Source organism: Microcaecilia unicolor, chromosome 7 (assembly GCF_901765095.1).
Source record: "Microcaecilia unicolor chromosome 7, aMicUni1.1, whole genome shotgun sequence".
NCBI lineage: Eukaryota > Metazoa > Chordata > Amphibia > Gymnophiona > Siphonopidae > Microcaecilia > Microcaecilia unicolor.
In genome coordinates, this window is record NC_044037.1 from 175,817,178 (window position 1) to 175,830,043 (window position 12,866).

Consider the following 12,866-nt stretch of genomic DNA (forward strand, 5'->3'; position numbering starts at 1 on the left):
TCTTGCAGGGTTGTCTGGAGATCAAAGCAAAAGAAGAGTTGTGGTTGCTGATCGGGTGAGTTTTCTTTCTGTTCCTTTTCTCATGCTAGCATGCTATGATGTCCAGTGTTATTTTACAGTTTACTTTCAGTTTGCTGCATCTAAACATAATTTAAATCACAAGAGGATTGTGAAAAATTGCAAGAGAATCTGAGACTGGGCATCCAAATGGCAGATGACTTTTATTGTGAGCAAATGCAAAGTGATACATGTGAGAAAGAGGAACCCAAACTATAGCTATGTGATACAAGGTTCCACATTAGGAGTCACCGCCTAGGAAAAGGATCTAGGTGTCATCATTGATGATACATTGAAACCCTCTGTTCAATGTTTAGTGGTGACAAAGAAAGCAAATAGAATGTTAGGAATTACTATGAAAGGAATGGAAAAAAATGAGTTATAATACCTTTGTATCGCTCTATGATGTGACCACACCTCGAATACTGTGCGCAGTTCTGGTCACCACATCTCAAAAAAGATATAGCGGAATTAGAAAAGGTACAGAAAAGGGCGATGAAAATGATAAAGGGGATGGGATGACTTCCTTATGAGGAAAAGCTAAAGCGGCTAGGGCTCTTCAGCTTGGAAAAGAGACAGCTAAGGAAACATATGACAGAGGTCTATAAAATACTGAGTGGAGTGGAACAGGTAGATGTGAATCGCTTGTTTTCTCTTTCCAAAAATACTAGGACTAGGGGGCATGCAATGAAACTACTAAGTAGTAAATTTAAAACAAACCAAAGAAAATATTTCTTCTCTCAGTGTTCAATTAGCTTAGGGTGTAAAAAAGGTTTGGATAATTTCCTAAATGAAAAGTCCATAAGCCATTGTTAAGATGGACTTGAAGAAATTCCACTGCTTATTTCTAGGATAAGCAGCATAAAATCTGTTTTACTGTTTGGGGAACTTGCTAGGTACTTGTGACCTGGATTGGCCACTGTTAGAAACAAGGATGCTGGGCTTGATGGGCCTTCGGTCTATCCCAGTATGGCAACACTTATGTTCTTATTATATTCTTATGGAACTTGCAAACTGTAATGCTATATAAAATGATCGGAAAAGGATGTTTTGGGGCACGAGTTTTCAAGAACTTACAGCCTTTTCTTCAGATGTGACTGTATTGTTGGAGAAATTGGGTTAGCACCAATTAGAGATAATTAACAAAATATTAGTTAAGTTATTGGAATTTTTGTAACTGTGGTGTTAAGGTAATGCCCTATCAGGACTGAGTTTCAGAGGCTCTCATAAAGAATTATGAATTCAATGTCTTGATTTATCCCTTGTATTTGGAACCTAAAAGATGAAAATATTTCAGTTCCCATGTCAATTCTATCACTGCGAAAACAGAATAGAGATGTGGAATTGCAGATAATCAATATCTAAAACTTATACCAATATTCCACAATCAAAAAAGAGATCAACTTACTCCTTAAATCGTTAAGTTATTAAATGGAAGGAAAAAGCTTCAAAGAGCTCCATCACAAGATCTTCCTTCCTTCTTCTCTCTTCCCTACTTAATCTCTGCACAATACTAACTGTATCTGATATCCTGGAATGACAATGTTAATAAAACTATGTAAACCACATTGAGCCTGCAAATAGGTGGGAAAATGTGGGATACAAATGCAATAAATAAATAAATCTTAGGAGCTATATAACGATCTATAAGATTTCATCATTGGCAAGAAAACCTTCCATATAAATGCAGACTTATCAAACAAAAAGTATTCAGTTCAATTCAAACGGTGCAAACAAATATTCTTAAAGAACAGTGCACTTATCTTGAAGAGCATTATCAAGAGCCAGCTTCTTAGTCGTGCTTTAGGATCCCCCTTGGACCAACGCTTGCCAAAGTTTCGCATCGCTGCTTCAGGGTCCGCTTTACTGGAGTTCACAAGACAGCGCATCTCTCTTACCGCTGTCAATAGGCTATCTTACAGATCATTATATAGATCCTAAAATCTTGTGATTTGGAGCTCTTTGAGACTTTTCCCTTCCTTTTAATAACTTAATGACTTAAGAAGTAAGTTGATTGCGGAATACATTTTATAATTGCTAAAGACTAATTCAGATACGCTGTTGATTCAGTATTCTAGTTGAAGAAATTGATACCCCACAAGTATGCTAATTTTAAGTCATGTATAGTGAGGTGATTATGGTCTGTCCTAGTTGGATATTGCTGAAATTATAGGTGAGATGTTACCTATCATTTTTTTAACCTACTCAGCTAAACAGTTTTATAGATATTAGGAGGGAGATGAGGTTCAGAGTTAGATAGGACAGAGCTGATTAGAATTGTGTAGATATTGGGGGTTCCTGCTTATTTTTTTCTTTTTTTGAATGTTGTGTTTGAATATGCAGCCTCTAATGCATTGTGCATTGTGCTAGCTCCTCCCCTCTTTATTTAGTGGATTAATAAGCCTACATGATTTTATGATCCTTTCTTTTAAATTTAAATTTGTTTCTGGCAAAATTTCTATACAAAGTGATTTGCTTTGTGTATTATTTGAAATTGTTATAAATATGAAAAATAAGATTCACATACTTTTCAGTCTTTGTGGAATATAGTTTGGATGATAGGTATTGTGCATATATTGTTGCAAGCTTTACAGCTATCTGGTAGATTTCATTTAATTTCATGGAATTACTGGATATATTTTTAGAAAAACCTCAAAGCAATGCACATTACCATAAAAATATGATGTGACATGAAATCATTAAAAAGTAATAACTCACATTAACACACACACAGGAAATCATTAAAAAGTAGTAACTCACATTAACACACACACAGCACATTTAAAACACACCCATATACCCACCATACTGCTGTGAAATAAATAGTGTTACAAATCACAAAATATCTAATCTTGCAAAGAAATACACCAAAATGTAATCAGATCTCTTGCTTTTTTTCATTGCTAGCTATCATATAGAATTTTATTGCATACTAGTAAAACATGCCCGTTTCTTGCGGCAATGAAACGGGCGCTAGCACGGTTTCCTTCCGGACCTCCCCCCCATCGCTACTCACCCCGTCGGCGTTCGTCCACCATTGTTGCGGACCTCGGCACCACCTTCAATGTGCTGACATAGCTCTGCCCTCGACGTCATCAGGTTTGACGCGAGGACGGGGCCCCAGCACAGTGTTTTTGGTGGCTTCACCACCACAAAGGCTTCAAACCGGAAGGAAGTGCCCGGAGGACCTGACAGTGACGTCAGTGTCCTCAGAACGTTGAGGGTGAGTTTTATTATATAGGATAGGGGGTAATTCTATACAACTCACCTAAGGTTAAACACCTAAAGTATGAATGCTAAGCACAACTTCTTTATTAAGCTTTCATTGCCATTATAAAATACTAATGTAAGTCTACAGTTACACTTAAGGCATGAACACTTACACTAACTCTATGGCAGTCCTAAATGCTTGCATCTAAATGTGACAGTTACACATGTAACTGTCATAACATCACACTACAAGAGTATATATTGATCTACTACTACTACTACTACTACTACTACTTAACATTTCTAAAGCGCTGCCAGGGTTACGCAGTGCTGTACAATTTTAACACAGAAGGACAATCCCTGCTCAAAGAGCTTACAATCTAAAGGACAAGTGTAGAGTCAGTCAAGTAGGGGTAGTCAATTTGGGGCATTCACGATTACATGAAAGGTACAAAGGTATAAAGGTTAGGTGCCGAAAGCAATATTGAAGAGATGGGCTTTGAGCAATGATTTGAAGACGGGTAAGGAGGGGGCTTGGCGTAGGGGTTCAGGAAGTTTATTCCATGCGTAAGGTGATGCGAGGCAGAATGGGCGGAGCCTGGAATTGGCGGTGGTGGAGAAGGGTGTTGAGAGGAGGGATTTGTCCTGTGAGCGGAGGTTACGGGCGGGAATATAAGGGGAGATGAGGCTAGAGAGGTAATGAGGTGCTGCAGACTGAGTGCATTTGTAGGTAAGAAGGAGAAGCTTGAACTGTATGCGGTATCTGATCGGAAGCCAGTGAAGTGACTTGAGGAGAGGGGTGATATGAGTATATCGGTTCAAGCAGAATATAAGGCATGCAGCGGAGTTCTGAACTGATTGAAGGGGGGATAGATGGTTAAGAGGGAGGCCAGTGAGGAGTAGGTTGCAATAGTCAAGGCGAGAGGTGATGAGAGCGTGGATGAGAGTTCGGGTGGTGTGCTCAGAGAGGAAAGGGCGAATCTTGCTGATATTAAAGAGGAAGAAGCGACAGGTCTTGGCTGTTTGTTGGATATGTGCAGAGAAGAAGAGGGAAGAGTCGAAGATGACTCCGAGGTTGCGGGCAGATGAGACGGGGAGGATGAGGGCGTTATCAACTGAGATCGAGAGCGGAGGAAGAGGAGAAGTGGGTTTTGGTGGAAAGACGATAAGCTCGATCTTGGCCATGTTCAGTTTCAGGTGGCGGTTGGACATCCAAGCAGCAATGTCTGATAAGCAGGCCGACACCTTGGCCTGGGTCTCCACGGTGATGTCTGGTGTGGAGAGATACAGCTCGGTGTCATCAGCATAAAGATGATACTGGAATCCATGGGATGAGATCAGTGAGCCCAGGGAAGAGGTGTAGATTGAGAAAAGAAGGGGTCCAAGGACAGATCCCTGGGGAACTCCAACAGAGAGCGGGATAGGGGTGGAGGAGGATCCATGAGAGTGTACTTTGAAGGTGCGGTGGGAGAGATAGGATGAGAACCAGGAGAGAACAGAGCCCTGGAATCCAAATGAGGTCAGTGTGGCAAGAAGTAAGTCATGATTGACAGTGTCAAAGGCGGCGGATAGATCGAGGAGGATAAGGATGGAGTAATGGCCTCTGGATTTGGCAAGGAACAGGTCATTACAGACTTTAGAGAGTGCTGTTTCTGTCGAGTGTAGAGGGCGAAAACCAGATTGAAGTGGATCGAGGATGGCCTGAGAGGAGAGGAAATCAAGGCAGCGGCTGTGAATGGCACGCTCAAGTATTTTGGAGAGGAAGGGTAGGAGGGAGATGGGGCGGTAGTTGGAGGGACAGGCCGGGGTCAAGTGAGGTTTTTGAGGAGAGGTGTGACTACGGCGTACTTGAAGGTGTCCAGGGACAGTTGTAGTGGAGAGAGAGAGGTTGAGGATATGACAGATGGAGGGGTGACAGTATGAAGAGGATGGGTTCAGTAAGTTGGTGGGGATGGGATCCGAGGACATGTTGTGCATTTCGAGGAGAAAAGGGAGGCAGGCGGTTTCCTCCTCGGGTGATAACAGGAAAGGAGGAGAAAGAGTGTTGGTTGTGTTGAGGGAGGGGGCTGAAAAGAGGAGGAGGTGGCTTGGTGGTGAATTCAAGGTTGATCTTTTGCACTTTGTCATGGAAGTAGTCAGCCAGAGATTGAGGAGAGAGGGAGGGGGGGTGGGGAGAGGAGGGCACTTTGAGGAGGGAGTTAAGGGTGGCGAAAGACGACGAGGGTGGAGCTGAGAGAATTGGTTAATTGGGTGTAGTAGTCCTGTTTGGCAAGGAATAGGGAGGACTGGAAGGAGGATAGCATGAATTTGTAATGAAGGAAATCCGAATGGGTGTGGGATTTCCTCCAGAGGCGTTCAGCAGATCGGGCGCAGGAGCGAAGGTAGCGAATGCAAGGGGTCAACCAGGGCTGAGGATTAGTACGCCTTGTGGGAGGGAGATGGATGGTGCGAGGGTGTCCAGAGCAGCGGAGAGAGTGGCATTATAAGCGGAGACAGCCTTGTCGACAGACTCGGAGGACATGATAGAGGGGAGGAGATCAGAAATACTAGAGGATAAGGTGGGAGGGTCAATAGCCTGGAGATTCCTAGAAGTAGTGGTTAATGTTGGGCGGGGCTGAGGGGGGGGGGGTGACGGACAGTGAAGGTGATCAGGTGATGGTCAGAGATAGGAAGAGCCGAGGTGTGGAAATCTAGTCGAAGAAATAAACTAGAAGGAGGAAAGACCTCAGACGCTCAACGTGTGCTAGTGCTAGCTTGCAGCACTGTCGTGACTGTTTTATATCAAGTTGAGTCTCTTCTTCACTGGTCAGAAAAACCTCCTTCCTACCCTGATAAGTACTAATTTTTTATATAGAGTTTAAAATTTTTCAAATCTGCTTCAGCATACATATAATTTCACATGACACTTTTACTTCTTTATGTGCATTACCACATGGACTGAAAATGAAAAAAAACCGTAACTTATCAGGGTAGGAAGGAGGTTTTTCTGACCGGTGAAGAGGAGACCTCAACTTGATATAAAGCAGTCACAACAGTGCTGCAAGCTAGTAATAGCACATGTTGAGTGTCTGAGGTCTTTTCCCGCCTTCTAGTTCATTTCTTTGACTAGATCAATATATCCTCTTGTTGTTTGATGTTATGACTGTTTGATTTCAACAGTGGTTCGCCCAATTATTTTGAGTTACCATGTAACTGACAGTATTCTAAAAGCTTGGTGCATTTATGCCCCTGCCCTACCTCTCCACCTCCACAATCCATGCCCCTCTCATAGTTACTCATTGTGGAATTTAACTGTTAACATTATAGCACCTAAGTGCAGTTATGTTAGTAACCGCAAATTAGGGTCAATTCAATAATATTTGAGTATTGGTTGTTGGTGTCAATTCTTAGCTAATTAGGCAATGAACTTGCATGCATAACTGCTACTGTTCTAAACCTATGAACACACATGCTTGCCCAAGCCACATAATCTGCATGCAAGATTATAGAATGAGGGGGATTATGTGTATTCATTTAAGATAATTTGAAAATCTTACCATTTGTATTGCTAGGACCATATATGCCCAAAACATATCGAGGGGTGTGTTTTTAGGACTATACTTCGTGTTTCTTTACAGATGGTAGAAATACTTTTCCAGTATGCAGACCGTGCTTTGAAGAAGTGTCCAGACCAGGGTAAAATCCAAGTGATGGAGCAGCATTTCCAGGTAAAATAATGATTTTTATTGCTATGGTAGTCTGGGTTGTTTGTTGTGAATTGTGAATTTAAAGCAGTATTGTTAACAAGATGTGTGTAGTTGGCAAATTAAGATTTCTTTTATTCATTTAGATTTATATTTCATCCCTGAGAAGATATTGATTCTTTAGACCACTTTTGAAAGCTCCTTTTATTTAGCCACTTAATACATTTATGAATCTAAGCAAACTGGGATATTGATCTTCTGCTCTTAAAAGAATTTCATCCAAGATTCACAGTTATGAATTAAAATAGATGCACTGCACAAAGTTGCATGCAGTGTAGATTTGTATAGGGGAGGCCTAACAGTGGTTTTGAGGTTTTCAAAGAGACAGGTTACACCATTTGCTATGAGGCACAGGTAGCCATGGTATTGTTATGGTTACTAGGTACATAGGGTAGCAAAGCACAGCTGTGGTTATTAGATGCACAGGGGAGGCTCGGTTGTGGTTATTAGGTATACAGGAAGGCAAGGCATGGATAGATTATGCCTGATGTGTCAGATATGGTGAGTTCCTGTGCCGAGCAATGTGCTGCTGGGTGTGAAAGACACGGACCCGGGTTCTGCTTGGTGGCTGAGCAACCCTGAATTCACCTGTGGTGACTGCCGTTCCCCGAGGGTTGAGCCCCCAGGTGCGGGCGGCCGACAGGACTTATACTGAGAGGCCAGAAAAGGGGCGCCCGGAGAGACCAGCCAGAGGAGAGCAGATGGAAGAAGTTCAGGAGCGGGTCACAACAGAGTGACAGGCAGGCTAAGGAGTGTCTTGGGTCCAGGATGGTATACAGGCGGGTAACTGATCCGGGAGTCACCAGGTCCAGGCAAGATATTCAGGCAGGCAGTAGACAGGAGAATAACCAGGTCCAGGCAGGATATTCAGGCAGGCAGCAGACAAGAGAGTAACCAGGTCCAGGCAGGATATCCAGGTAGGCAGCAGACAAGAGAGTAACCAGGTTCAGGCAGGATATCCAGGCAGGCAAAGACAAGAGAGTAGCCAGGTCCAGGCAGGATATTCAGGCAGGCAGCAAACAGAAGAGTAATCCAGGTACAAGCAGGGTCTACAGGCAGGCAGCAAACAGAAGGGTATGCTGAAGAGAAACGCTTACTCAAGTAGAAGCCGAAGCAACTAGGCAGAGGGAAAGCGTCCCAGAAATAGTGCAGGCTTTCTGACGAAGACCGGAACCAGCTGAAGAAGAGAGCTTCCATAGGTCAGGTAGGCAGAAAGTCAACACAGGTGTGTGGTAGCAAGGCAATTAAAGAGCCTGGAAGCCAGGCAGAGAGAGCAGATCCAGGTGCACGAGAGCAAGGCAATCAAGGAGCCTGCAGCCAGAGAAGTACACAGACATGGCTCAAGGCTGAGCCAGTCAAGTGTTTGTGTTGCCAGGACCTGTGCAGTCCGAGGGCGCCACTTGCGTTGAGGTAGGGGACATGACAGATGTTTAGTGGTGGTGCTCTCCATAGCCCAGGGAAACCTTTGAAAAGCTTCCACTGAGAATGTGTGGGGATTCCAATGCTAAACCCAGCTCCCCTCTTCTTCTCAGCTTCGTCAGTTCTATCTGCTCAAGCAGTAAACATCTAGCCCTCCCACCCCTCCTCACACAACAGCAAAAAAAGAAAAAGGAGAAAAGAAAACTGTATAGGGGCACTGACATCACTGACATAGCTTCTAATGAAACTTCCCTGGAATCTAGTCAGGTACCTGCAGATTCCTGACTACAGGATCTCCATTCTAACTTTGTCCCAATAGGTCCAAACCCAGAACACCTACTCTCTGCACACATGAGCCATGAGTGAGCACAACCGTTCTTCTTACTGACACCAGCTCACACTGCTTTATCTCCCCAAAGCTGAGTTTGGCCACAGCCTAGCTCCTCTTCGATTAAAACAGGGTAGAGATCTAAAAATACCTGCTGTTTGCCTTTTCAAACAGCTCAGCGACTGCTTCTAAAGCATCCCACGTGGCTAGCAGACCTGTGGACGCAAAACATCAAGGAAGCCCAAACCCAGGTACTCTGTAAAAGCACAGTTCTTTCTGAGAAGGACAAGCATAGTCAGAAATCTCTTAGAGACACCACACCCTGCAAAATATACAAGAAGGCCATCACCACTAGAGTAGCCTTTCTCATCACCTGGTGTAAAGAGACTCCAGGGCCACTGATATCTCTGTAAGCCATCTCATGCCTGTCCTGCAACAGGAGATATCTTTTCCTATGCCTTTACCATTGGCGAATTCTCCTCAATCAGCTACAAATACTCCAAAACTTACTTCACTTTCAGACCTCTCCCATATCCCCGCAGGAGCTGCAGAGTATCATCACACCTCACTCTTCAGCAGTACAATGCCACTTCTCTACATTATCTGGAACCTGAACTGATAGAATACACATGGAACCTTGCTTCACAACCAATTATTTTTTTTCCAAGACCAAGGCAACACCTTTTCCACACTAAGTGTATCGAGATTGCTGGAAGCTCCTGACATTTCTGACAACTATTCTTCATGATCAGAAGCCCTGCATGAACCCTAAGGATGATCATTCCTTCTCCAAATATCTCTAGAAGGTATCAAAATCACTTTCCGTATAGATTTCTGTGATTGCACAGAGCAAACAGTACTTTAGTGCTATTCTTCAGTCCTTCAGGAGCTCCTCAGACTATCAATCCTTCAAGTTCTGCAAGATCTTAAATTCAAGATTTGGCAGACACCTCTCACAACTCAACCTACTTCTAGATGAATGGATATCATATGTAACATCCACCCCGCTCCATGTCTTTGTCCTCCTCCTACAGCTACCCCACGAATACATAGTTTCTGAAGCAGCTTTAAAGAATGCCAAAAACGTCAGGACAGAAGCTAACATGCTGCCTGGAAAGGAACAAAAAACTCTCAACATAGGATGGAATATCTTCCAAGGGGCCATACTTAAACTTGGAATTGCTGCCTATCAGCTTCAGTTCTTACACTTCAGCTATTCTCTCATCCAAAGAATAGCAGTCCATGTACATTTCTTGCCAGAAGATTGGCTGGAACAGTTATCCCTTCTAACTTTGGACATCAAGAGTATGGTTTTAACTTGTTAATGCCACATAGGTACATCTGGTAGCACTGGAGATACATAGTAGTAGTAGTAGTAGCTCCTTGCATTTTTGTATCACATAGCAGCATGCAGAATAGCATGACTTCAAGCCTCTAGTCTCAGAGAGGTCTCCTGATTGACTTGCTGACACCCCTTTGTACCAGCAATAATCTCTCTGATTATATAAAAGACCCCTTTTCACTTATCACGGAGTATTCCTCCACAGTCAGTAGCGACCAGCCAGCACTCTTCAAAAGTGCTTAGCAGTCCAGATACAAAAGCAACCCTTTGCTTAGACTTACATTCCTGACGAAAGATTTCAGCCTTACATACATATCATCCATAAGCGCACACCTGTGCAGCCTTATCAGCGGTGCTAGAGACCTTGAGAATGGAAATAGCAAACTAATTTATCTGTCTGAGGAAATGTGAACAAAGTTTGAATATCCACTGCTAGAGGGAAGAGGCATAGCAATCCATCACCACAGACAAGTGGGCTCTCAAATCGTTGCATAGGGGTACCAAATAAACTTCTCCAGGTTTCCACTGTCATGATTACTAAACAAACCTTCCAGATCTTCTTTTCATCAGAGCAGCATCCTGTCTTCAGTGCTTGACTCTCTCACAAGATCTCATGCAGTAGAGTTGGTGCCCCTTGCCCAATGGATTTTGGGTCCTACTCCTGCTTCTTCCTAATTCCAAAGAATTCTGTACCCAAGAGAGCTTAACATGTTTGTCTGCATGGAGATGTTCAAAATGAACTCACTAGCCACAATTACCCTGCAATTCAACATAGACACTTGCATGCATATACCCATTTGTAGTGGAAGTGAATTTTAAAGATTGTTTTTCAACTCTGCCTTGACTGACCAGTGCACTTGGGGTCTGTATTTTTGATTAGAAGGAATTCTGTTTAAAAATGATTGTTTAACTTTGTGTGAAAATAAGTTGAAATGTAGAAGGTAAGATACAGCTCTAATTATTTGGTATGTGAAGAAGGAGGTGGAACCTGTTTCTAGTTCAGACTTGCCACACTCCCACAGTATGGCTTCTTTACGTAAACAGAGAAATTCTCAAGCATTCTGTAATTTTCCTTAGCTCTGAACATGAGTTCTAAGCCTAATAAAAAAGGGAGTTTCTATCAGTGAAATTGGGAGCTAGTCTGTGAGTAACGTACGAACTGTGCAGAGAATCATATTTCCTGGTCAAAGAAACTCCTGGCTTTCTCTGTGAACAGGGCCCCCCAGCTGATGATAAGAACCTGGATGATGTAATGATCAGTGATGGACTTATGTATAGTATAGTGTATTATTGCTTCTTTTCCTGGCCTAGAATCTCCTAGCATTGCTTCGATGTAGAGATTAGGGACCAGTGATCAGTGGCGTAGCCAGACCTGACATTTTGGGTGGGCCTGGAGCTAATATGGGTGGGCACTATGTATATAGGTATGATGGATTTCTAAGTAGTCTGCCCAACAGCTGCCCTGCATCAATATAAACCACATATATACTTAATAGAAAAACAGATATTTGTAATACATTATCCCACATTTTCAAAGCACTTAGCCTTCCAAAGTTCCATAGATTTCTATGGAACTTTGGAAGGTTACTTGCTTTGAAAATGAGCCCCATTTATGATAATATGATATCTGTTTTAGTGGCTCTTTCCAGGAGGAAAAAAATCTCTGCATGAACACAATACGTGCTAGAGTGTCCCTATAACCAGCCCCTCCTCCAAATGACACACTAATTACAATTTATAACAATTTACTACTCTACCTATGAAAAGCTGGCATGTTTGAACATATAAGTAAGATTAAATAAACATGCTACAACATTAAAGAACGACAACATGGAGCAGCAGCTCAAACGACTGTTTGCATTGTTTGGGACCATGGCTGTGCCAGGTAGGGGAAAGAGACAAACCTCTGAGGAATCAGCAGGAGGTATATCCCAAGTGATGAAACACACAAAGCAGTCATGGCAGGCAAGCTTCTGAAAGCTTTATGAAAACAAACAGTACTGTATTGTAACTAGCAGTGCAATTGCCCCGGGATATTTATCAAAGAATGTTTCTATACAGGTTGTAAAAGTGAGCTCCGTAATCAAATACTCAGGCATGCTTTTTCAAAACCGGAGTTTGACAACAGACCCAGCCTACACAAAATATAGCCCCAGGCCATTTCTGGAATAACTTGGAACCTCTTCCCTTTTGAAAGCAGGGTGCACGCTTAACATATCTAACCTCTTTGAGCTGCAGCCCTGCATTCACTGTTGCTGGCTTCCGAGTCCCGGGCTGGTACTTCCGTGGCCTGAAGGCTGAAGCAAGAACCTTGAACTACAATCTTGCTTCCCGTTTTGGAGAGGGAGGAGGAAGGGAGCCTGCAGCAGCGTGTGCAGGGCTACAGCCCCGCACATGGTTTCATGCTGTTTTTTGTTTTGCTGTGAGGGTCGGATTCGGAGTGAGACGTCCCCACCACAGGGCAGCTGGAGCTGACGCTGCCAGGAAGGGACCTGAGCCACCCCAGCCCAAATGTTGGGAGCCAGTTGTTAAAGTTTAACAACCAGCTCCCAAAATTCTTTAAAAAATAACAAACAGCTCTGGAGCCGGCTCCAGCACATCTCCTCCAGCCGAGCTGCAACACTGACAGCAGAAATTTCCTTGTAACACTGGTCTGCATGCTGCAGGGAACGGGGGTAAGGCAAGGCAGGCAGAGAGCTCCTGTTTTTTTTCGCTGTGTGCCGACTGCATGTGTGGCTGTGAGCAGAGCCAATGAGGCTGCAGCCCT

At 43.3% G+C, this 12,866-nt stretch overlaps 1 protein-coding gene across 1 annotated transcript in view; it reads left to right on the forward strand.

The window, feature by feature from the left end:
- The window catches only part of VPS8 (VPS8 subunit of CORVET complex), a 932,181-nt gene that overhangs the window by 263,744 nt on the left and 655,571 nt on the right, over positions 1 to 12,866 (forward strand). The window contains exons 19-20 of the mRNA XM_030209561.1: positions 9 to 55; positions 6,885 to 6,974. Coding sequence (XP_030065421.1) covers positions 9 to 55; positions 6,885 to 6,974 — 137 coding nt within the window. The remainder of the gene's footprint in view (positions 1 to 8; positions 56 to 6,884; positions 6,975 to 12,866) is intronic.